The sequence below is a fragment of the Mastigoproctus giganteus genome, chromosome 10 (genome assembly GCF_048544385.1).
Source record: "Mastigoproctus giganteus isolate SK-2022 chromosome 10, ASM4854438v1, whole genome shotgun sequence".
Taxonomy (NCBI): Eukaryota; Metazoa; Arthropoda; class Arachnida; order Uropygi; family Thelyphonidae; genus Mastigoproctus; species Mastigoproctus giganteus.
The window spans coordinates 183,207,349-183,234,980 of NC_143584.1; the positions used below are offsets into that span (position 1 = coordinate 183,207,349).

The 27,632-nt window shown below is 36.5% G+C and overlaps 1 protein-coding gene across 1 annotated transcript in view; it reads left to right on the forward strand.

The window, feature by feature from the left end:
• The first annotated feature begins 13,623 nt into the window (after window positions 1–13,623).
• LOC150079613 (putative ATP-dependent RNA helicase DDX23) overlaps window positions 13,624–27,632 on the forward strand; it is a 147,198-nt gene continuing 133,189 nt past the window's right edge. Inside the window, exons 1-2 of the mRNA XM_090383822.1 lie at window positions 13,624–13,819; window positions 18,076–18,159. Coding sequence (XP_090239948.1) covers window positions 18,077–18,159 — 83 coding nt within the window. The 5' untranslated portion in view covers window positions 13,624–13,819; window position 18,076. The remainder of the gene's footprint in view (window positions 13,820–18,075; window positions 18,160–27,632) is intronic.

Genomic DNA, 27,632 nt, shown 5'->3' on the forward strand with positions numbered 1-27,632 from the left:
TAGGTTTAAAAATATATACTGTATATGTGTGTAGAAAAAGGATGCTGAATATATTGAAACATCAAGAACTATTTTCATTAAATTAGTCAATTTATAGATTTTTGCAAACTACTGTGAACTTTGAATGATGTCTCAAAGACTAATATAATATAATTGGGTAGCACACTCCAATGTCGATGTAATACCGAAACCAGTACATTTTGAAGGCAGTATATTGTAAACCCAGGACAATACGAATAAGAAGTTCATGATTACTGAACTTCTTGTTCATACTGTGGTGTGTATGATGTGGAATGTAAGTCAGACATTTAAATAAAATACTTGTTCCCTAATGCTAAGGAAAAGTTAGGGAAAAAGTAGCAGACCAAAGGATAAAAATTTCATCCCAAGGGAAAAACAATCCATTGGAAATTTTGAATGTAATTGTGGAAAACACAATGGCCAGCTTGATTGCTCATGGCCACTTGGAGATTTTATCGTTAATAAATATTGGCAAAAATTTGACCTCTGTGTTATTTTTTTACATTATTTACTTTGAGCGCCACCATGGTGATAAAATTTCTGATTTTTAGTTTTGAAAATCATGCTGCTGTTGTTGTTTTAGTAGAGTTTTAGGACCATTAATGACTAAGGCCCTATTTCTTCGTGTATGTTGTCTGTAAATTGCGTGTGTTCTGAGCAGTGGCGCGTTATACGAGGGTAATTTCAAAAAAAGGTTATACACTTGACCATTGTAGCCCAAGAGACATTTATTGAAGTACGTAACATTATGCAAAAGAAAGCACATACCTTGCAGTACTTTACCACATAGTAACCGAGTTGGTGTAAACACTTCTCGGGACGTGTGACTAAACGTTCGATTCCCTGATGATAGAAATCCACTCCTTGGTCATTCAGCCACCGTCGAACTGCTGTTTGCACCTGCTCATCGTTTTCAAATTGTTGTCCCCCTAGATGTTCTTTCAGCTTGCCGAAGATGTGATAGTCACAAAGCGAAAAATCGGGACTGTACGGCGGATGTTGCCATACCTTCCATCCAAAACTTTGGAGCAAGTGTCATGTTGTGCGTGCACTGTGTGGCGTAGCGTTGTGCTGTATGAGAACAACACCATTGCTCAACTTTCCAGGCCTCTTGTTTTTCATGGCTGTTCGCAAAGGCCTTAATGTTTGGCAGTATAAGGCAGCATTAATTGTGCCTTTTGCCATAAATTTCGTGTAAACAACTCCACAGTCGAAAAACAGTGGCCATGACCTTTCCTGCTGATGGGGCAACTTTGAATTTTTTCCATACAGCAATGTGTGTCTCCATTCCATAGACGCTCTCTTCGTTTCTGGGGTGAAATGGTGTACCCACGTTTCATCGCCAGTGATGATGTGGTTGGCGCACTATGGTCATAGTTGCCGATGCGCCCAATAAATCCCGAAACAAACAAACAAACAATGATGTGGCGTAAGAAGTCATGGCCTTCCACAAAATAGCGTTGAAGGAAGGCTAGCGAAGACAAAAAACCTTGACCTTTGTGTTTGTCAGTGAACGAGGAACCCATTGTGCACACAATTTGCGATAGTCAAGATGTTCACAGACGATGGAATGAACACTGCCTATCAAAATATCCAACCCTTTGCCATTTCTGTGATTATCAGTCTTCGATTATTGCGAATCATTTCATCAACCTGCATCACGTCTGCAATGGTTGACTTTGATGGCCTTCCTTTTCGATCAGCATCCGTCAATTCTGTGCGACCTCTTTAAAACGGCTGGTGTCACTTCACTATGGCTGGACGCAACATTGCATTTTCCCCATACACCGCCGTTATTTCACGATGAATATCGGAACAATTTAGACGTTTCACTCACAAAAATCGTACTGTTCCGCGTAACTCGAACTTGGAGTAACATTCTAGCTGATGTGCCATTTTCAAATTAATCTTCAAGTGAGGTTCGTTGACCTTGGCAGGTAGAAAGTTCAATTTCCGATAAAAATCACTTAAAAAAATTAAAAACAGCGATTTGAGACCGACGTAATCAGCCACGTTGTCAAAACTGCCCTTAAATGTTCCTCATATCATCAACGGTACTCGAATTCAAGTCTTTTCCATCCAGTTTGGGGAGGACAGAGATGCTACCCACAAGGGCGAAAAGCATGCCTATAATAATTACAATGAAAAAATCATTTTGGAATGTGGTCTATAGATTTGAAATATTAATTTTTAAAAGTAGGAATGGACTTTATAACCAACTTGTAGATAAGGCCTTTAACCTTCGGCTGATGAAATATTTTTACATCCCCACTTCCCTCGATTATTTCGAAATTATTTAAATTGAAAGCAATTTTTGGTTGATAATGAAATGAGTATCTTTGTTAATGTATTGGCTCTAATTGCCTTAAGACTTAAGACGTTAAACTTAATTGCTTAAAAACATTAACAAAGCAGGTTAACTCCAACTTTTATGGTGACTGTAACCATTTATCCCCCAACGTAGACCATGCCCAAAAAAAAGAGAAAATTATAGCTTACCCAACAAATAACATACAAGTTTATTTTATCTGCTTATCTGAAAATTGCATTGTTTGGAAAAAAAAAATTGTGATTTCGGGGAAGGGAAAATAACCCAAGGGTATGAAATATTAACTACACATAAAAATAAAAAGATACACATTCATAAGTTAAAGATGATTTTTAAGTGCTATTTCAGAATTCATAAATATTTTACTCTGCCCATGGGGAACATTTTGAAACTGATTTTCAACTTGATATCGATGGATCAACTGTTAATGATCCTGCTCAGGTAGCTAACAAACTAAATGAATATTTTGCATCGACATTCATACATGAGGAGTTATTTAGCGAGGGGAAAGCCAGAGGTGTATTCAACTCTAGCAGTAAGCTAGAGAATCTTGTAAAAACTGAGAGTAAAGTGGAGGAGAAATTGTTGAAGATAAACACAAGAAAGGCACCCGGGGTGGATGGGATCTATCCAGTTATATTAAAGGAGGCAGCAGAGGAAGTAAGCAAACCCTTAGCCATAATTATGAGAGCTTCCTTGGACTCAGGGGAGGTACCCACAGACTGGAGATGTGCAAATGTGACCCCAATTCACAAAGAAGGATCAAAGGCTGACACAAGTAATTATAGACCTGTGAGTTTAACTTCTGTTCCAGGAATTGATCCTGCAGTGCTTCTTTAACTAGTTAAAGAAGCACTGCAGGATCAATTAGACAAGACTTCCGTTATAGCTCAATTTCCGCACATCTGTTCTACAACTGCGTTTCCTCAGTTGAAATCTATAGCCCTTCAGGTTTGTAATCTGAGAAAGACGAAGAATTCATCAGCATTGAGCCCGCTCAATCCATTCAAGGTCTTATACATCTCAATCAGATCGTTTCGCAGGCGCATAGTCTCCAGAAGCTGCAATTTGAAGAGCTTAAGCCTTTCTTCGTAAGAACGCCCCCTTTGTTCCTCTCACCAGTCTTGTTGCTCTTCTCTGTACGCGTTCTAGCAACCCTACATCCTTCCTAAAATGAGACTTCCAGACCTGTACGCAGTACTCAATGTGTGGCCATACGCAGTACTCAATGCATGGCCATGCCCAGTATTCAATGTGTGATAATTTCCTTATACAAGGAGATAATCACCTCCTTCCCTGCTCGTAAAATTCCTGTATATCATTGACAATACCCTGACCTATTCTGGCAGCTTGGCTGCACTGCTCAGAAAACTGCACAATTAATATTTGACTGCACAATTACACACAGGTCTCTTTCATTCTCCACCCACCTGAATGTAACATCACCCGGTTGGTACATTTTTCTGGGGTTACTAATACCCATATGCAGTAACCCCAGTACTGTACTTTGCATTTGTCAATGTTAAATTCAGTAGCCACTTCTCAGCCTATCTGCTCAACTTTTACAGATCCTGTTGCAGAAGGACACTATCATTACTGTTATTAACAACCCTGCCAACCTTTGTATCATCTGCAAACTTTGACATTAAGCTTGATATAACTTCATGAATATAACTGATAAATATACAAAACAACAATGGGGTCCAACACCGAACCATGAGGGACACCACTAATAACATTGGTCCACGTAGAGCAGTGTACATTGATTACCACTCTCTGTCTTCTCCCACTCAACCATCCTTTTATCCATCGTAGCAACTTAATTTGTGCAGTAGTTTTCCATGTGCAACAGTATCAAAAGCTTTCCTGAAATCCAAGTATATGATAACAAAATTATTTTTTTGCGTCCAGTTCATTTTTTTTTTTTTATGTAAACCCCAAACACAAGAGGTATTAGAACCAATAGTACTTAGTACCGAGCTTGGGTTATTTGGGACCACGTTATAGTATCCAATCAAATTGGTCAGACAAGATTTCCCTTTAACAAATCCACGTTGTGTGTGAATTATTATTGCTGTCTTGTCTAGATGATCCTCCAATGCTTCTTTAACACGTGACTCCATTATTTTCCCTGGAACAGAAGTAAAGCTAACAAGTCTATAATTACTCGTGTCACCCTGAGAGCTCCCTTTGTGAATTGGAGATACATTTGCACAACTGCAGTCCGTGGGGACTTCCCCAGAGTCCAAGGATGCTCTCATAATTATGGCTAAGGGTTTGCTTACTAACTTTGCCACCTATTTTAATATAACTGAATAGATAATATCTATTCCATGTGCCTTTCTGATGTTTAACTTCAACAATTTCTCCTCCACTTTGCTCTCAGTTATTACAAAATCATTTAATTCCCTTTTAGAGTTTCATAAACATCTAGCCCTCTCCTCCTTGAATAACTCCTCATATGTGAATGTAGATGCAAATACTCATTTATTTCGGCAGCTATCTGAGAATGAACCATTGATGTCAAATGGACCAATCTGATTCATCCCCTTCCTTCTGAAGTTTACATAAGTAAAGAACTCTTTGCTGTTTTTATTTGAATATTTTGCCAAAGATTTCTTATAACCTGCCTTCACTTGCCTAACCTTCTTTGTGACTTGATTAGAGACTAGCTTGTATCTAACATAGGCTTCTGTGTCGCCTGACAATTTATGTGCATCTCATGCATTTTTCTTCTCTGCCACTAGTCTCATTAGTTCATCTGACATCCATTTGGGCCTAAACCTAGAGCAGTATTTCTTATTTGGAATAAAAAGCCTAGAAGCTTCTAAAATTACTTCCTTGAATGCTTCCCATTTAGAATTTGCTGTTGGTAACATCATCAGTTTGTCCCACTGTATAGAACTTCAAAAAAATATGTGAGACCACTGTAGTCACCTTTACGAAAGCAAAAACCCTTCCCTTTACCCCTAATGGTAGTTACATCTTTAAGTAAATCCCACATCAGTACACTCTGATCACTGCCACCTAGTGGTTCCCTTATCTTTACATCCTTAATGCATAAATGATCACTGCTGATAATCAGATGAAGAGTGTTACTTCCCCTTGTTGCCTCTCTAACATGCTGCAGTAGAAAACAATCATCCAATAAATCTACAAAAGCCTTGCTAGTGTGCGAGTGACTAATCACAAGTTTCAGTCTATATCTGGGAAGTTAAGGTCCCCTATTATATTATAAGCCACTCTGATTTACTGGCCCATTCTATTTCTTTGTATAATTGTTCATTGTACTCATCAGAGTCATTAGGCCTATACTTACTCCTGCTCTCATTTTTGCTTTCCCAGTGCTTATGTCACACCAAACTAACCCAACATTGCACTGTCCATCTATGTCAACTGGATGCACTTCCTTAGATTTTATGTGTTTTTTAACTAACAGCATAATCCCTCCACCCTTCCTATCCTGTCTATCCTTTCTGTACACATTGTACTTCCCAAATTACAATTCTGCATTGCTTATATCTGTGTCACACCACGTCTCTGATATCTCAACAATATCCGCCTTTGATGTCTTAACCAGAACTTCAAATTCATCAAATTTATTGACTATACTCCTAGCATTTACTGTAACTTCGAAATTTGACAATCCCAAAAAGGGTTGTTAATAACAGTAATGATAGTATGCTTCTGCAACAGGATCTGGAAAAGTTGAGCAGATGAGCTGAGAAGTAGCTACTGAAGTTTAACATTGACTGACTGGTTGAAATATTTTAGGTTCTCTCAGAACTCGTTAAAGTGTTGCAAAAATATCTTTGCGTGCAGAGCCTTCGAGCACAATTAGTATAATCGCCGTCATCCTCACACCAGGTGGAAAAGAACTGAGTTCGAATCCCATCAGTAATGCGTGGAATTTCAATAGGCCTTTTTCGTAACGTGGCTGAGTTAGTCGGTCTCAGGCGAGGGTAGCATGGTTTTTTTCCTTCCGGAAACGGGTTTTTCGTCCAGAAAACAAAAAAATCTATCACATAGCACATGCTATTTACAGACAGTATATTCGGAGCAATATGGCTCTAGTCAATAATTCTCTAAAACCCTACCACAACAACAACGTGTGCCATCTGCGAAAGAATTAGGATACCATTAATACTAAGTTTACTCAATCCATTTAAAAAAAATTAACACTTCAGTTAGATCTCTTCGCAAGTGCCTAGTGTCTAGATGCAGCAATTTACACAATGGAAGTCTTTCTTGGTAAATGTAACCTCTTATGCCCACAGCCAACATTGTTGCTCTTTGCGTCCGTTCCGAAAGACTTACATTATTACTAAAATTAGACTTTCAGACCTGTATACAGTAGTGAACTCAAGCTGCAGCATAATCATTGCTTTTTACAATTTGATAATCACCTCCTTGTACCTGCTGGTAAATTCCTGCTCTACTACTCAGAGAACTTCATGTTGGACTGTTCAGTTACACCTACGTCTCTTTCGTTCTTCACTACCCTTAGTATGGCATCGCCCAACTGGAATGTTTTTCTTGGATCACTTATGGGACCTCATTACTGTAATTAACCACCTTACCAACCTTTGTATCATCAGCAAACTTAGACATTAAATTTGATATGCCTTCATCAACATTAGTAATAAATTTAGAAAGCATTAAAGAGCCTAACACTGAACTCTAACGGGTTCACTATCAACATTAATCCATGGGGTTTGCGCACCCCTAGGGGTGCGTGAGATGATCCATGGGGTGCGCGAGATAATCCGCAATAAATCAATATTTATTAATTATGAAAACTTTAGTTTTCCGAAACGTTATTGAAAATAAAAATTATAAATAATTGTTTTTAATACTTCAATATGCGGCTTTGTTTGATCGCGCGGCTTTATTCGATCATGCACGTTCAAATACATACATTTTGTGCTTGAACTTCAATTTAACTTTGTTTTGTATTTTTTTTATTTGTGATCTTTTAAAATTATATTTGATTTTATAAATGTAATTTTAGATGCAATGCCTTCCATGTAAATGATTTATAAATAAAAAAAAAATATATATATATATATATATATTTTTTTTTTTTTTTTTTTTTTTATTCCGGGTGTGCGCTAGTCCTTTTAAGTAAAATAGGGTGCGCGACCAAAAAAGTTTGGAGACCACTGTAGCAGGTAATCAGATTGGTTGGACAAGATCTCTCCTTAACAAATCCGTGCTGGGACTGCTGTCACTGTCGAGAGTCCGTGCACTGTGCTACTACAGTTGTATCGTCACCGACGACGTGAGGAATTTTAATGAGTTTTTTTCACTCCGTGGCTGAGTTAGTTGGTCTAAGGCGTAGATAGCAAGGTTTTTCCCCCAGTAACTGGGGTGTTTCGTCTCTGGCAAATCGACCAGAGAACACATGCAATTAACAGACATAAGACACAGCACGGCAGATGAATTTAATTATTCGGGTGGCTTAAAAATAAATAAAATAATAGTGTTACTGTCGAGATGATCCTGCATTATTTTTTAAACTATAATTTAAAAAAAAAAAAATATATATATATATATATTAATATTAAACTATTAATGCATACCCGTGTAATTATGGCACTTAAAGCTTTTGCTTTGCTACAAATTACAACGTTAATTAAGCATAAAAAAAATAAAAAATCCGTATTGACTTCTTTAGCTTAATATAACTAGCATTGGATCTAGATTACTTTACCCCCATTGGACATGTGTATATGTAATGGGGGGAAGCTAGAACGTCTGTTCAACTCCGCCTCGTTTCTCTGTGAAGAACACTATCACTACAAATGGGCCAGATATGTGTGTGACGTAGGTTTGTGTGTTCTGTTGTTGTGTCTGGCCGCTTGGCTACCCAGAAGCAACAGTCACCTGGACCGATGATTCTGGGTACTCGTCCACACCACGAGAAGGTGGGCCAGTCCCAGTAAAATACCTACCGTCTCAAAAGAGACGCTGATTCACCTAGTGTTGCCCGAAGGTGGGCCAGGATCCTCTGGGGGCTCATTCCAGATGGGGGAAGGGAGAAAAAAAAAAACAAACACTCGTGGTGCACGTTATGAAGGAAAAAAAACAATAAAATAAAATAAATAAATAAAGAAATAATAATAAAATAAATAAATAAATAAAGAAATAATAATAAAATAAATAAATAAAGAAAAAAAAAATAATAAAATAAATAAATAAATAAAGAAATAATAATAAAATAAATAAATAAAAAATAACAAGTAATAAAAAATAATAATAAATAAATAAAACTAAAAAGAAAAATAATAAAATAAGAAACTAAAAAAAAATAAATAATAACAGAACGCTACGACAGATAAAATAAAATAAATAAATAAAAAATTATATAAATAATAATAAGGGGAAAAAAGGTTTTCACTGTGGACTTGCAGTTTGCTGCACAAGTATTTCTAACGTGTCTTGCTTCAGCATGGTTCGCCTTCTACGCTCAAAGACCCGTGCAGCATAAGTCAGCAGCGCTGAGAGAATTTTCTGGTGTTTAGAGTAGGAGGTCCGGTTGATTCTCAGTGATGTTTGGTACTGCCTGTGTAAGAATTCTTCTTATGTATTCATACAGCGGACATTCAAGTAGGAGATGCTGCCAGTTCTCCTTTTTCTCTGCAGAAACAGCTATCTGTTGTACACTGTCTTAGCTGAAAAAGCTTCTCGTTGAGGGAGCCGTATCCAGTGAACAAGAAGCAGGATTCCAAGGTCAGAGACAGCCAGGACTTAACAGTTTTCGTTGCAGTAAACGAGACCTCTGGAAGGAAGTTTCTAGCGATGGTGCCTGTTACAGAGGTATCCCATCTGGTCTGCCAAATGTTTATTAGTTCATTGTAGCACTTGAGTCTTTCGGATTTGGGGTTGCTGTTTAGACTCAGTTCAATTTCAAGGATTTTAGTTGGAATTTTCTTCTTGATCCTGAAATTCAGACCTCGATAGATGACGTACAAATCCAGGGGTAATGTTCCGGCAATCAGTTGAATGATAGCTGTGGACACTGTCCGGCAAATTCTATGAGTAGACAAAAGCATGCTTCGCTGGATGGAGTTAAGTTTGTCTTTTATTGTGACTAGCTTCACTCTATGAAACCACGTTCCAGCCGCATATGTCACAATAGGAAAAAAGACTGCTCTGTAGTATAAAGACAGAGTTTTATTTCAGAATCCCCAGTCACATCTGGAAAATCTAATGATGGCCGCTGAGAATCTTTTAGCCTTGATCCCTAAGTACATAAGATGTCGGTGGAAGCTCAGCTTGTGATCAACAATCACCCCCAGGACTTTCGCCAATGTTACGATCGGGAGTTACTTTCCAGAGATCTTAATTTGTGGTAGGCATCTGAGATCTAGCTTGGATTTGAAGAGCATCATTTTTGTTTTATTCGGATTGATTCGTAGTTTGTTGAGCACCGTCCAGGAGTTGAGATCGGACAGGATACGATTTGCTTTACATTCTAGGTCAAAGCGGGATTTTCCAGGAACAACGATAGTGGGATCATCTGCAAACCCCACTATTTTACATTCATCCAAGGGTTTCGTGAGCCAGCGGTGGAGGACCATGTTCCAGACATGGGGCCCTAGGACAGAACCCTGTAGGCACCCTCGAGAGGTCGATCTGGTTACCCGCAGGAAGTTGGATTTAACTACTATCTTATGCTATGTGAAATAATTTCAAAAGAGCTGATATAGCTGGAGGGAGCACTGAGCCTGACGGAGGCGGGACAATGCACTGTCCCACCAGATAGTGTTAAAGGCGCCCTCGAAATCAACAAAGATAGCCAGTTCATATTTGGATGTAGAATTTTCTGTGTGGAGGACCAGATCAAATAGCGCCTCCTCAGAAGAGTGCCCTGGCATAAAACCATATTTTGCTGGGGAGAAGAGGTTTTGTTCACAGAGCAATTGCATGATTTTTAGTGCCATGAGTCTTTCCAGTATTTTCCCGAAATTTGCCAGGAGGGCAATAGGTCTGAGGGAGCGAGGGTCGTCAGGGGGTTTACCAGGTTTCCTGATGAACTGAAGGAGAGCTACTTTCCAAATTTTGAGAAATACTCCGTCTTGCAAGAATTTATTGTACAGTAATTGTAGGTATAGCGGTCTAAGATTGAAGAAACATAGAATAAAAACATATTCTATTAGATCCATCCCAGGGCATTTTTCGGGATTGATCCTATTAATCACTGCCGACAGTTTATCAATGGTGAAGGGGTGGGTAGTTGCCTTAGTCTCATAGGTTTTGTTGGCCATTCGTATAGCTGAATGCTCTGGTAGATCCCCTGCGGAATCATCCTCAGGAAATAATTCTTCTAGTATATGATTAATTGGGTCAGTCCAGTTCGAGGTCTTTGCAGTTTCGGTTGTAACTGTGCCAAAGATATCAGGCATGTATGTTTTCTCCCTCGCTATCTCCCCATCATTTTCCTCTATATGTTTAATGCACTGCTCGACAAAATTAACAGAAAAAAATGTTTTTCACGAATATTTTATTGTGATCAGTGTCGCCGAAAGCGAATATTTGATGTCACAGGCATAACACAGCAACATGAAAATTCCGAGTATTAAATAAAAACCGATCGACCACCTTACAGAGCCGCACATTGTGCAAATTATTCATGCCTATGAAAAACACGGGTTGTGACAATATCACTTTATTCCCGTTTTTTGGCTTGCTCAGTTGGGTAACCACATCGCCAGTGCTCAGGATCACGCAGTCACCGCCGTTTAGATGATTCTTTGAGCAGGCATTGGACGACGTGAAGCTGTGCAATCGCAGGAGGAGATGGCATGTTGGCTTAATATGTCACGCAGTGTCGTCTCGGCGCTATGGAAACAGTTTCAGGACACAGGAACCATTACAAGAAGAGCTGGCCATGGTTACCCGAAGGCTACGTCAACCAGAAAAGACCGCTATCTGACTCTAACAGCAAGACTGAACCCTACGATATTCTGTTATCAATTGTCTCTTGAGGCTGCTGCGATCACAGATTAAAGCATTTCCAACCGGACTGTGTTAAGAAGGCTCAATTGAAGTGGACTCTACGCAAGGAGGCTAGTGGTCTGTATCCTATTAACGCCACTTGTCTGCGCGGGTAACACAGTGATATCTTCGCCGTCCTCCCCACACCGAGCGGAAAAGATCCGGGTTCGAATTCCGTCGATGACGCGAGGAAGTTTAAAGGGCTTTTTTCACTCCGTGGTTGAGTTGGCCAGTCTTAAGCGTAGATAGCAAGGTTTTTTTCTCAAAAAACTGGGGTTTTTTGTTCAGCAAAGCAGGCAAATCGACCAGTGAACACACGTAATTTACAGATAAAAATAGGAGTTTATATAATTAATTAGGGGTAACCCTAATATAATAATTTGAGTTTGAATTTTTCCATTAACGCCAAACCACTGCACAGCTCGTCAAAACTGGTGTCATGAACATGTGACTAGGAGCCCTGAAAAATGGAGTTCAGTTCTGTTCTCTGATGAACCCTGTTTTAGTCTACAAAGAAATTCTAGATTTTATTTCATCTGGAGACAACGAGGAATGCGGTACCATCATTTTAACATCAGAGAAAGGGACATTTACAGTGGAGACGGTGTTCTCGTGTGGGGCGGAATAATGATTAACGGCTGCACTGCTCTTCATGATTTCGATAGGAGTACCATAACTACGCATAGGTACGGAGAGCAGATCCTCAAACCGTATGTGTGACTTTTAGGGGTGCGGTTGACTCAGATTTTCTTTTCATGCAGGATAACGCACTGCTCATAGAACTCAAGTGGGGGTGGAATATCTTGAAACTGAAGATATCCAACGACTTCTGCGGCCAGCACGATCAGCAGACTTAAATTAGATTGACCACGTATGGGGCGCCCTTGGGCGTCGCATTGCACTCCAACACAGAATCTGATGGACACCCTTATATCAAGCATGATCACCGCTGTCAGGCCTGTTTAGCCTATGGAGGGGATCCAACGCAGTACTGATGATATGTGACCATATTTTTGAACATCTCGTATCGACTTCTGTAATGTCAACTTTTTTGGTAATTCTTTTACAATCCCTACAAATGTTCCTTCTATCTCTGAAAAAGTTTCTCGCTTTCTTCTCATTTCATCGTTTATGGTACACCACCATACCAAATTTTGTCGCACTTCATTGCAAGCTGCACGTGTTACACCACATTTTTTGCATGTTCTGTTGCATGTTGAGTAGTGCATTATCAAGGACCAGATTTATGCATAGGGTACTAGATATTAGTTGGGGTTCCCTATAAGGGTGCACCAGGGATTGCTCGTAAGACTCCCTACCTTCGCTAGATGTCTGTAAGGTAAGTCCAACTATTAACTTTGCCTTGGTTCCCTGACAACCTAAATCTGTCACTGAACATTAATTACCCTGTATATCTTGAGAGTTACTTTGTCTTTGTCATTAATTACTCTGTTTATTCTCAGAGATACTCTGTTTTTGTTTTTGAACAGAAATTGTCAAGACTCAGATTTATTTGTGTTTAAAGAATAAAATCGTTGATCTTGGTAGTATAACTTGAACTAAGTTTTATTTGTTTTCCTGAACTTTTTAACTGAAGTATCGCAACCTACTGTACTTCTGTATAACTTCCAAATTGTCAGCAAAAGTAATGCTGTTTTGGCCTCAGAAATTGTCGCAGAGACTGCACCTTCTAAAACCGGGAGAAGAGTCGTAACAAAAACTTTCGCCCTAAGACTGCATTATTAAATGTATTTGAAAGATATTTTTAGATAGACTAATGCATGAAATCCTTATTAAATGTGTCTTTACCATGTGGTAGTAAAGAGACACTGGAAGCAAAGAGCACTTCCAAAATCCTATGATGAGTTGTCTGATAAATGATTTGTTGTCAAAGAACTTATTAAAAAGCAGCATATTTTTGAAAAACCGAATGTGTACATGTTACTATTCTCTATTTGGTTATGTTACATGATAAATGGTCAGCCTAAATCCATTTGTGCAAATATCATAAGTGCCTGACTCACTGAAACACATGCAGCAGTATTATTTAGCCATAAAAAGTTTGCCATTTTGTCTTGTGATAAAATTTTATTAAGGGGTTCTCTATGAATAGTATTACGTACATGTATCTCTAATATTTTGGTACAGTAGTGTATTGATCGATAATACCTGTCATTGTAAGATGGGTTCTATGCTATTTTTTATTATTTAACTTCATCCTATTTTGACCAGCAGGTGGCAGCAGTTAATTATATCGACTTTTAGCAAACGTTTTGTTATGATGTGTAAATGGCAACTGTAATTTTGTTTAAAATTGCTGATAATAAATGTTTAAACTTAAAAATGGAGATGGTGTCGATTGGGTGAGGGTTGTATGTAGCGGACATTGACTGTAAAGGTCCTGAAATAATATTTGTGTTCTAAGAAAGAACCTTCCGGTTTTATGAGATCCTCATAAATATTGTTCAAGTAAGTGTTCTCTGTATCTTAGTTTTGAATCAAGGTAGAAGTTTAGTTTCGTCTTTGGATCGCTCGCAAAATTTGAGGGCTCTTTGAAAACTTTAGTGGTTTCATTTTCTTAAACTGGGCCTTCACTCATGGAACATTACCTTACTGAGTCTAGCTACCATGGAAATTGTTAAATCCCTGGACATTTTTCTGTCTTGTTGATAAAATCGAGAGGGCGGCTTTGTTATTTTATGGCTTTTGTAAAGTAAAATGCAAACTGACCGTTCGCCCTTTAAATGCCATTAACACAGCAGACAACGTTTTTCCATTGAATGATTGGCAGCATGAAATATCAGAAAAGCAGGTCTCGGCATACAGTTTGCAGTGCTATGGTGTAACATGGTGAAACTTTAGTGGTTTCATTTATATAATGATAACGTTTATATCAGGCAAGAAATTTCAGCTTAACTTAAGTGGCCCCATTGTCGATATATTAGCATTCTAACAATTAAAATCACATAAAAACAGCTATATCATTTTGTAATATTAAGTTTGCATTTATATCTAAAACACCATACAGAATCAGCCCTGGAATTCAAAAAAGTATGTGAGCCCATGTTTCTGTGTAAAGTTAATAGGAACATGTACTATTATTTTTTCTAAAAAATGAAGTTATGCAAAAAAAATATTGAAGATTACAGTATAGCTTAGCAGCTTAAGTGGTGACCTTTGCTCAGTCAGCATGAAACGAATTCACACCAAAGTGGGGAGATCTGCGGTAAGGGGTAGAGTGCAGCTGACAAAGCGGCTGAACCATAGATTATGGGTACACCTTGTCACCTCGTTGCAGGCTTGGCTAAATTCGGGATGGATTCAAGCAAAAGAAGGGTGGGTTTTTTAATAGACTTTCATTTTTGGCTAGTGAAAAAAGGTTAGGTTAGTTTACGCTAGTAATTCAGGATGGAGTCAAGCAGAAGAAGCCACTTCCTCCGGAAGTGTACCCATAATCTGGAGTATAACTGACAAGGCATAGTTTTTTTTTTGCTGTAAGCTTATTAGAACATCCTTATTATAGTAATTCATGCATTAAAAGGTTAAATAGGAATTTCTTTCAACGAGACATCTATTTTTTAAAACTTAAATGGTATTCATAGAGAAAATAACATTTACAGAATAAACAATATCAGAATTTCAGAAAAGTTCATTTCATGATGAGTAAGCAAAGGCCACCATTTAAACTATCCGGCTTATTGTAATTTTGGGTTTTTTGTTATTTGTCCAGCTTGTAGAGTGACTGAAAAAATAAAATTTTCATTCCATTGTGAGCCAAATGCAATATTATTATATGCTTTTTGTAGAATGTTAAAATTACTTAATATGTGTATCATGTAACACAGCGTTTTAAACTGTGATGTTGACAAGGTCCTAAATTATAAATTACAAATTTGTACGAGTAAATAATTATCACAAAAAAGTCCTTATACTAATTTTTTCCTGATGTATAACATTTAGCCCCTGGCTGTTGGTCGTGACGGGACAATTGCAACTTCACTTAAATCTATATATGTACATTGTATTCATTTAGTTGCAATAAAGATTCTCTCTCTCTCCCTTTTTTTGTTACAAAATAATCAGCAAAATGTGCGTCTCACATGGAAAAATTTTAGGATTGCATTCAGACTTTTAAGAAGACAGTTCTACTATATTTACGATAGTGTATTACTATACTTATACTTATTGATAAGTATAGGTATAGGTATAATAAGTATTGTTGTGCTATCAGTTTCATCCTCAATTTGACTTTCATGTTTGCAATATTTTTTTAATTTATCTGGTGTGTATTCAAGAAACAGTTTCTGTGCTAGTATTTTCACAGTATTCAGGGCTATTGCAGTGTTTTCTGAAGCAGTTCAGTTCAGTTCAGACTTTTATGCCCCCCTCCCGATAAGCCAGTTGGATTGAAATCTTTGTTTACTGAGGTCTATAAACAAAATGATATGCCCACAAGCTTTAAAAATTTAAGATTTCACAGATTTTTTTTTTTTTGATGATGGCGTTTTATTTATCAGTTCCAAATTCTTATTTTTTTAGATCATTGCAACATAATATTTTTATGTATCTTATTTTTTTAGATCATTGTTCTGCAACCATTGCTGTGTATTTCTTTTCAGAGATATGGCACCACCTGGCTTTTTATTTCATTGGATATAATGATAGCTAGCATTATCCATTATTAACCCCAGGAGCTCACATCTGGTGAGTATGGGTTTGGCACACCCAGGGTCCTCAGCTGGATATCATCATTCTTCTCTTTCTTGGTGATTTCGCCGACCGGGCTAGCTGGGTGGGTAAAGTGCCTGCCTGGCAACCCAAAGGTCGCGGGTTCAAATCCCGCCTCGGGCTTGGATCAAAGTACTGCAAAAACCTTGGGAGGTGCATTATGGCCACAGAAGCCGATGTGCCAACAACTACCAAAAAAAAAAAAAAACTTGTGATTTCCTTCTACGTCTCTCTCTCTCTCTCTCACACACACACACACACACACACACACAGGGTAACTCAGAATTTTTTTTTGGCTGGTGCAGCATAAGCCTCAGGCTTCCTTGTACCATATGGCTAATAATAATAATAATTACAATTATACAGTTAGGTGAACAATTTAATATGAGTTTTTCTTCTGTCCACTTCAAAAAATTTTCAAAGTTCATATAGTCTTTTGTCTTGATTTAAAAATTCATAATGAGTTTTTTAGAAACCCACTTACCTCCTCCAGCATGAAACAGTAATTAGGTAATGGCCTGTATTGTTTGGCAGCAGTACACTGCTTTCATCAGGTGCCAATACCTAGCTACTGTCTCATCAATTTAAATTATTTTTTTGCCTTATCTGGCTCATCACATTTTCCCTAAGTATTGTTCTTGCATGGCCACTATTTTCAGTTTTTCAATGACAGTTTTCTCCAAGGTTGGCAATTTTAAAGTAGGGTTTTTCTTTAAGTAGAGTTTAAAGATATTTTCTGCCAGTCTAAAAGCAAGAGTTTTCACTTCTACTAAAAAGCATTTTAATGTGAGAAGAATTCTTTTAACAAAATCATGGATTTTAAAACAAATAATACACTTTGTAAAATTGTCTACTTTGATCATTTTTTTAGTGCTTATTTTCTTATCTTTAGGAGAATAAACATTGTTACTCCCTGACACTGAATAGCTTGGCTTCCTTCTAATAATACATTTTTTACTGTTTTGAGAGGTTTTCATTGCTTCACTTTTAGCTATCATATAATTCAAATTTTCAGCCTTAAATTCTGTATAACAGAAATATTGGGAAATATAGTTTTCAAGCCTGACCTCTCATTGCATTTCTTCAACTAAATTTTTGCATTTCAACATGGATAAGCTACATTTTTTATATTTTGTATGCCTGATTTGAATATATTGTGTCACAAGTGAAACAACATTACAGAGTGGTATTATACAGTCTAATTATTGCATGCGGCTGAGTTTATTGCTGACATAGACTATATTATCAATGTAGTCCACGCACAATTGGGAATCTGCACAGGCCACTGTTTAAGTTGTCCATTTATAGTAATATATAATTTATAGTTTTATGTTATATATAAAATAACCATTTCTTATTTTATTTAAATTTTAATTGGCACTGTTAATTTAATTTAAAAACACAATATATTTTCATGTGAATTGGCCCACTAGCTCTTTAATAGCATGGACCATCTGGTATTTTCCTGGACTTGTAACTGTGCAATTTCCAGAATTGCACAGTTACAAGTCCAGGCTTTTAGATTTTTAAATAAATAAATTTATCAGATTTTAAATAAATAAATCCAGTTTATTGTGTCATAAGATTACAAGGCTATAGTTCTCTTGGGATATCATGTGCTGAATATGAACTAAAAATGAGAGATTTCAAAATAGGAATACAGTGGTACTAAAACAAGTAGAACAGTTTGATTATTACCAAATTTTAATATATATGTGTACAAGATACTTTTTGTCAGAAATACTATATTGTAGTACTTGAGTATGAATGAAATAGGGATTGAAAGTTTCTTCCATTTAATCTTATCATTATTAAAGGTACAAAAAGAATCTAGTTGAATCATATCATTTTAATTATAAATTGCCAACAGTTCAAAATAAATTAAGGTTAAATTAAATTAAAAAATGTTTCTGTTGTTAGTACTTGTTAGTTCTTCAGAATTGTTAACATCTGTGCCATTTCTAATTTTATTATTTGATACCCTTTTTGTACTTTAGAATGGCATCTGATGAGGATGATTTAAAACTGTTTCTAGATGGACGTCGAGATAGAGATAGAGAGAGAGCAGACAAACGACGGAGGTATGGCTTAATCTTAAAAATTAATTGTTTAACTTTTTTTATTTTCATTTTTTTAAATGTAGGCTTTTATAATATGATTGTACATATGTGGTTCACCAAGTTTTTTGATTTTAACCATCAGTAGCCAAAGAAATGCCAGACATGGTACTTCAGTCATAAGGGATGCAGAATTTGAATATGGTGAGTACAATGACTATAGGAAGGATGGAGGGAAGGTGGGGGTATTAGTATTAATCTCATAGTGCAAGGAAGCCACAGTCTTTTTCTGCAATAAAAAATATAATAATAATTAAAAATAATAATAAGTTTTAAATGCTCTTGGTTAAGAAGCACATAGAATCTAAGGCATTGTATTTGGATGATGTGGTTGGCCAGTGCAGTTTTGAATCAGTTTGGTGTGATATGAGCACAGGGAAAATTAAAATGAGAATAGGCATCTGCTATAGGCCAAATAGCTCAGATGAGTATAATGAACAGACCAAATAAAGTGGACACAAAACTAGTCTTTTAATGGGGACTTAAACTTTCCTGATATTGACTGGAACTTGTGGTTTGATCACTCGCACAGTACAGAAATTTTTTGGATTTGTTGGATGGCTGTTTTCTACAGTAGCATGTTAGAGGGGCAACAAGAGAAAGCAGTACTGTTGATCAAATTATCACTAGTGACTCTTCATTCATTAAAAATATCCAGAAAAACAACCACATTGCTCATAAAATATTGATGTGGGATCTGTTTAAAGATATAACTACTGTCAAGGGTAAAGGGAATGGATTTTGCTTTTGTAAAGGTGACTACAATGGTCTTTTTCTAAATTCCTTTCAGTAGGATCAGCTGATGGTATTACCAACTGCAAATTCTAAGTGGGAGGCATTCAGGGAATTAATCATAGAAGCTAATAAGCTTTAAGATATTGTTCAAGATTTAGACCTAAATGGATGTCAGATGAACTGATGAGACTAGCAGCAGAAAAGAAAAATGCTTGGAATGATTATAAATTCAGCAGGAGACACAGAAACATATAATAAGTATATACTAGTCTGCAATCAAGTCACTAGGGGGGGATTAGGGAACTTAAAGCATATTATGAGAAGTCCTTGGCTAAGAATGCAAAGAAAAGTAGTAAGGAGTTCTTTGCTTATGTGAAGAATAGAAGGAAAGGGATGAACAATGTTGGCCCACTGGATATGAATAACATAACTAATGATGGTCACATTTAGGTTGCTGACAAACTGAATAAATAGGTTGCTGACAAGTTGAATAAATAATTTGCATTCACCCACAATATAGTTTTTAGGGGTGGGAATGCCAGAAGCACACTAAATTATAACTAGGAGCTAAATGATTTTGGGATGACTGAGAAGAAAGTGAAAGAGAAATTGCTGAAGTTAAAAGAAAATAAGGAACCTCAGACTAATGTAATCTATCCAATTATATTAAAAGAAATAGTAAAGAGGTAAGCAAACTTTTGGCTACAATTATGAGCGCATCCTTAGATTCAGGGGAGGTTCGTATAGATTGGTGATGTGCAAATGTCTTTCCTGTAAGCTTGAATGTTCAAGCACCTTCCATCATTTTGATGGAATGTGTTTGACTTCCCCCATTCCAAGTTAAGCCACTGTACAAAATGGTAGAGTCCTGTTTATAGGATAGATAAAACTATGTTATAGTCAAATGGATAAAAGGGATTATAATTAAAAATTAATCATAATTATGTGCTATATTAACTGTGTAATTCTTTTCATTTTTTACTTTGTAATTAATGAAAAAGGCATTGTATCCCCCCATTAAATATACCATATATAACCATAAGATACCATACTTCGTAATATAATTTATTACCAGTTGATGCAAATTTAAAGTGTATCAATGTGTTGGACTTATAATTGTAGCTATTATAAGAGCCAAAATTGACTCTTATAATAGCTACAGTAATGATTTTTAATAAAAATGATTAAAATAAAATAATAACACTTAAATAAAATAATTTATTTTTTAATAAAAATTATTACTGTAGCTTTTATAAGGTACTGATTTATAAATTTCTTTATTGGCAATTCTTGACTTACATTTATCCATACTTACATTACTAATGAATTGTCATCCATTCCTGTTTCTTCAGTGGGAAAAATTTAGGAATAATTCATGAGGAAATAAGTGCATTAGTAATGTAAGTATGGATTGTCCATCCTGTAATATTATAATAGAATAGCATTTGGATAGGCAGTTTAAGTGGGAACATATTAATTTTCATGATGTTAGGATACCCAACAACTGCTGTCCAGAAAGGAGAATATGAAGAAGCTGTTACATAGCAGCTATGTTTTTGTTATGTACCAGTTCACAAAGAACTAGTACACTCTCAGAGGACTGTGGAAAACAAACAAAACATTTGCATATAATTTCTCTCAGTGGATCCTTTAACTTTTGTCACCTTTCCAGAATATGTAAGGAAGATTGAACAATTTGAAGACAGAATTGCACAGAGCAATTTTTTATTGCATGCAACAGTGTCCAAGATAACCTCTTTTCATGACTAGTGACTAGATGACTTCTAAATCCACCATTTGAACATGAAGCTAAGGTAAAACCATTCCAAAAAATGGAAACATTCTCAGTCACTGACTTTGAAAAAGGCAAAAATATAGGCACCCTATTGGAAAGGTAATGCTGTTAGTTTTCTTTGAATAGCATGCTGTGATCCTCACTGATTTCTACAAAGGGACATTGGTGTCATTGGGATATATTGTTGCGGCCTTTTGACCCATTTGCATTCAGTTGTTAAAGAATGTTGACCAGAGTTATGGTGCTGCTTTACCCTCATAATTTTGCCTCTGAATACAATTCACATTCTGCATCTTAGATGGAAAGCTAATGTGGTGCTTGTATGTCATACATTTCTGACATTATCCCTTCAAATTTCTTCCACTTCCTATCTGGGAAGTTATTTTTCACCTGGAAATCATCAGAGGTGTTCTGCAAAAATAGCTTATGGAAGTGTGTTCATTAAATGACAGAAATAATGTATCTTCCTTGCTTGGTAACTATGTTAAAAAAAAAAAAAAAAAAAAATGTAATGGATGTGCCAGTGCCTCCATAGCCAGGTGGGCACATAGCACACGCTTCTTGATTAGACCGGGGTTCGAGCCTGTGACTACCAAATATGGAGGATGCGGAAAGGTCAGGGAATGACCACTGCATATCCCCGGAGCAATATGGCCTTAGTTGCTAATGCTTCTAAAAACCAAAATAACAACAACAATGGATGTGCCTGGTTCCAGCCTGCTGTCATGGAGGGGGGGAGATTCTAGGTGAATGTGAATCTTTACTAAACCCATGACTTTTTTAGAGGCTGACACCAAATTTCAGACTAATGAAGAAATTTCAAACAAAATTTGAAAAAAATGAAAAAGAGAAAATTAAACCAAAAGGAAAAAAAAGTTCAATTTAAAATCTGTTTTTTTTTTTTTTTTTTTTTTTTTTTTCTACTTTTGACAAGCTGTTTTTCAATGTTTTTTAGTTCATAACCTTAGTGTTAGGTGCTGGAGCAAGTTCCAGCTAGATATTCCTTGTAGCCAATAGTTTATATATGCACAGTAGCATTTTTGTGTGGTTGTTCATTTACAAGTTATTCTGATTTAAATGGAACCACCATTAAACATGTAATGCAAACAAAGTGAAATTATTGAGCTTCTGACTGCCAAAAATGTTTTTTGATGTGAAAACATCAAAAAATCATCAATGGCACTACTAAATTTTTGGATTGAAGTAAAACCGATTGGTAACGAAAATGCAAGATGGAAATGACGCAAATGATGTCACTTCCTAAATGATGCTAACTCATAACCTTAGTGTTAGGTGCTGGAGCAAGTTCCAGCTAGATATTCCTTGTAGCCAATAGTTTATATATGCACAGTAGCATTTTTGTGTGGTTGTTCATTTACAAGTTATTCTGATTTAAATGGAACCACCATTAAACATGTAATGCAAACAAAGTGAAATTATTGAGCTTCTGACTGCCAAAAATGTTTTTTGATGTGAAAACATCAAAAAATCATCAATGGCACTACTAAATTTTTGGATTGAAGTAAAACCGATTGGTAACGAAAATGCAAGATGGAAATGACGCAAATGATGTCACTTCCTAAATGATGCTAACTCAATCACTAGTGTTGATTCGGTTACATCGTTCATAGCTTTGATTCTACCTGTTCGATTTTAAAAATTTAAACGGTTTTGATTTTCATCAAAGCTGTTTTCACATAAAATAAAACATCTTTCGTTTGTGCAGGGTACACACATGGTTTTTTTGGAAAAGTCCCAATAAATTTATAGTACATTAAAAAAAAATTAAATAAGGTAAGGCTTGGCAATACCACTATGTTACTTCAGCACACATATGGCTTCACTATCGCTGTGCAATGGCAAAAGTTTTGTCACTGGGATATTTGAAGTTGTTCTATAATCCTCCCTATATTTAAGATTTTTCCCGAAGTGGCATTTTTTTTTTTTTTTCCCAAGCTTAAAGGATATCTCCAAGGCAACAGATACAATGCTGATGAAGAAGCTAAAGCAGCTGCGAAGCAATGGTTGGGCTCTCAGCCAAAAGAATTTTACTAAAATAGAATACAGAAACTTGCTAAGTGCTGTATGAAATGTATTGAGTAAAGTGAGGCAATTTTAGAAAATGATACATGAAATGAAAGGCAGTGTTTTTATCTACAAATGTTTTTCTTTTTTTATTTATCTCTATTTTTAAAAAGTTATGAAATAAAAGGCATTGCTCTTTAGCTCAGCTTTGTAGTTCATGCCATTCTCCTTCCTAATGTGCAAATGACAGTGTGTAAAAAAAATCGTGCTACAGTAGTAGTAATAGTAGTAGTGGCATGTGATGCAAGAAAGCAAATGTATGAGCTTATGCAGCATCAGCCAAAAAAAAAAAAATCACACCATTCCCTCTAAATGCATGTCCAGTTCCTCCTTAAATTTATTCAACCTATCAACTTCCACAACGACAGATGGAAGTTTGTTCCAGCAATTAACCACCCGCTGGCTAAAGGCAAATTTCCGCACATCTATTCTACATCTGTCCTTTCTTAATTTGAATTTATGCCCCCTTAGGTTCGTAATCTGAACAAGTGGAAGGATCCCATCAGAATTCAGCGTGCTCAACCCATTCAAGGCCTTATATACCTCAATCAGATCACCGCGCAGGTGCCTAGTCTCCAGCCACTGCAATTTGCAGAACTTAAGCCTCTCTTGGTAAGAGGATCCCTTCATTCCCCTCACCAATCTTGTTGCCCTTCTCTGTACACACTCAAGTAAATCTACATCCTTCCTAAAATGAGGCCTCCAGACCTGTACGTAGTACTGAAGGCGTGGCCTGACCATTGCCTTATACAGAGGGATAATCACCTCCTTTTCCCTTCTAGCAAAATTCCTATATATCATTGACAAAACCCCATGACCTGCCCTGGCAGCCTGTCTGCATTGCTCAGAAAACTTCATATCTGCCTGCACAATTACTCCCAGGTCTTTTTCATTTTCTACCACCTTAAGTGTAGTACCACACAGTTGGTACGTTTCTCTGGGGTTACTTCTACTCATATGCAGTACTTTGCATTTGTCAAGGTTAAACTTCAGTTGCCACTTCTTAGCCCATCTGCCCAAATTATCCAGATCCTGTTGCAGTAGCACACTGCCATTACTGTCATTAACAACCCTGCCAACCTTTGTATCATCTGCAAACTTCAACATTAAGCCTGATATACCTTCATCAATATCATTGATAAATATACAAAACAGCAGTGGACCTAACACTGAACCCTGTGGGACTCCACTAATAACATTAGTCCAAGAAGAGCAGCACCCATTGATTACCACCTCTGTCTTCTCGCACTTAACCATCCTTTTATCCATTGTAGCAACTTACCCTTAATACCATTCTGCTCCAATTTGTACAGTAGCCTTCCATGCGCAACAGTATCAAAAGCTTTCCTGAAATCCAAATATATGATATCAAAATTATTTTTTGCATCCAGTTCCTTTGTAACCACATCATAATATCCTATCAAATTTGTCAGACAAGACTTTCCCTTAACAAACCCATGCTGTATCTGAATTATTGATGCAGTCTTGTCTAGATGATCCTGCAATGCATCTTTAACCAGCGACTCCATTATTTTACCCGGAAGAGAAGTTAAACTAACTGGTCTGTAATTACTCGTGTCACCCTTCGATCCCCCTTTGTGAATTGGGAATACATTTGCACATCTCCAGTCCGTGGGAACCTCCCCTGAGTCCAAGGATGCTCTCATAATCATGGCTAAGGGTTTGCTTAGTTGCTTTGCCGCCTCCTTTAATATAACTGGATAGATCCCATCCACCCCAGGTGCTTTTCTTACGTTTAACTTCAACAATTTCTCTTCCACTTTGCTCTCAATTATTACAAAATCATTAAGTATCTTGATACAATTTGATAACCTTCTGCCATTTTCAAACCTTAATAATTCTTCACGTGTGAATGTAGATGCAAAATACTCATTCAGTTTGTTTGCTATCTGAGCAGGATCGTCAACAGTCGAACCATCGATGTCAAGTGGACCAATCAGATTCATCCCCTTCCTTTTAGAGTTTATATAAGTAAAGAAATCCTTGCTGTTTTTCTTAGCATCTTTTGCCAAGGATTTCTCTTAATCTGCCTTCGCCTGCCGAACCTCCTTTGTGACCTGATTACAGATTAACTTATATTTGCCATAGGCTTCTGAGTCGCTTGATAATTTATATGCATCCCATGCATTTTTCTTCTCTGTTATGAGTCTCATTAGTTCATTTGACAACCATTTAGGCCTAAACCTTGAACAATATTTCTTAATAGGTATGAAACTTTTAGTAGCTTCCACGATTAATTCCTTGAATGCTTCCCACTTAGAATTTACTGTTGGTAACATCGTCAGTTGATCCCACTGTACAGAATTTAAAAACTGTCGGAGACCACTGTACTCGCCTTTACGGAAGCAAAAACCCTTTCCTTTACCCCTGACGGTAATTAAATCTTTAAGTAAATCCCACGTCAGTACACTGTGATCACTGCCACCTAGTGGTTCTTTTATCTGCAAATTCCTAATACGTGAATGATCACTGCTGATAACCAGATCAAGAGTATTACTTTCTCTGGTTGCCTCTCGAACATGCTGCTGCAGAAAACAATCATCCAATAAATCCACAAAAGTCTGACTAGTGTGTGAGTGCCCAACCCACAAGTTCCAGTCAATATCTGGGAAGTTAAAATCCCCCATTATAAGACATTCCGATTTACTAGCCCACTATTTCTCTGTACAATTGTTCATTGTACTCATTCAAGTCATTAGGCCTATAACACACTCCTACTCTAATTTTTGCTTTCATAGTGCTTATGTCACACCAAACTGACTCAACAGTGCACTGTTCATCTATATCAACTGGATGCACTTCTTTTGATTTTATGTTTTTTTTTATTAACAGCATAACACCTCCTCCCTTCCTATCCTGTCTATCCTTTCTGTACACATTGTACTCCCCAAATTCCAGTTCGGCATTCCTTATATCTGTGTGACACCACGTCTCTGATATCCCAACAATATCCGCCTTTGATGTCTTGACCAACGCTTCAAATTCATCAAATTTATTTACTATACTTCTAGCATTGGTATACATGCAAGTATACATGCACCTATTTTATGTTACTAGTCTGCACTCAGCACTTCAGTCATCCTTTGGTTTTATTTAGACTGTTAAGTGTTGTGATGATTAAGATACTTGACTTCCAAAAGAAGTGGAATTGCAGTATAAAAACAAACTTATTGCACAATAATATCATTAATTTTTATTGGCTGGAACAGAAGAAAGTACATAGATACACAAGCATGTAACTGTTATAGCAGGTTTAAACATATATTTAAGATGAGAAGTTCACTAAAACTGATTTCAGTTAGTCATTTGTTATAGACATTTAAAGTTACAGGGTTCATTTGCTGATTCACTCATACAGTATGATTGCATTATGTATTCCTTAGATATTTTTTATAATCTAAAAACAGATCAACACAATAGGGGTACATTTGGTCTGTTAGGGGAAAAAATGCTTTTATCTGTTGCAGAATGTAGATCTTGGTATCAATCATCTTATTACATCCCAAATTGGTAGTTGATGTGCATGAACCACAGAAAGTTTAAAAATGTTGAAAAATTCTACAGTTTAATTTTGGTTTTCAATTAAATGTCTTACAAATAAATTAACAATGTGATACTTGCCTGTGAAAATAGTATGGATTTACAGTTAAAGCTTAATACAATGCTCAAGCTATGTATTATTGATGCTTTCACACTAACTTATACATAGTCTAGACTTTTCCAAAGCTTGAGGCTTACGCCCTAAACGCTTTATAGCTTAATGTTGATCGTTGACATATTAATGATATAGATTTATGTGATGAATTAACATTTTGTAGAATATTCAAAAAAAAAAATAAATAAATAAAATAAGTCATTAGATTTATTAAAATGTAATATCGGTGATATCTCTGAGAATTACATTCCTCATCTGTGGACACCTACATTACAGAAGCCATCTTCTCTCTCTCTTTTTTTTAATTTTTTTTTTAATCTATGATATTATATAAATACATGACAGGGTTGCCAGAAGTTGGCTGGGACTTCCCAATACAATAATTAAAAAAAGATGTATTAAAATACACTTGTAAGAAAAAAAATAGTATTGTTGTTTCCAGTTGTTTATGTTAAAGAATACTGTTTTTTTTTGTTTTTTTTTTTGAAATCTTCAAAAAGCATTGATTCTGGAAAAAGCAATACTTGTTGTCCTTACAAAGCAAATACTTCCTCATAATCCTCCACAAGTCATCTGCCATTGGGAACAGATCCACCATTACAAATTACTCACAATCATGAATGATATCCTTGTGTTTGAAAATGAATTCGAAATTGCAGTTATTACCTTGACCTTGAAGCAGCTTTTGTTAGTATCCACATTTCAGTAATTTTACTATATTTTCTATAGGAATTGCTTGGAATCAAAACATCCAATTGACAATAGAGTATAAAATCTACATGAGAGAAGTTAATGCAGGTGTTTTGCAAGGGGAAGTTCTATTTGGGATTCTTTCTGCAGCCATCATTGCCACTCTGTTGAGTAATAGAGGGGATATTATTGCTTGCTCTGGTGACCATAAGGTAATGAGAGAAATTCTGCATATGGCATTGGTACAGGAAATTACAGAACATATTGACAACACCATACCCCAGATAGGTACTTACCGTATTTCCCCATGTATAAGACACGCACCTTAATTTTGGGGCCCAAAATTTGAAAAAAAATGTATTACATAAAGTTATTGAACTCAAGTTTTATTCATCATAAAATTCATACAACTCATCACTGTCAAAACTCCCATCCATTAGCTTGTCCTCATCTGTG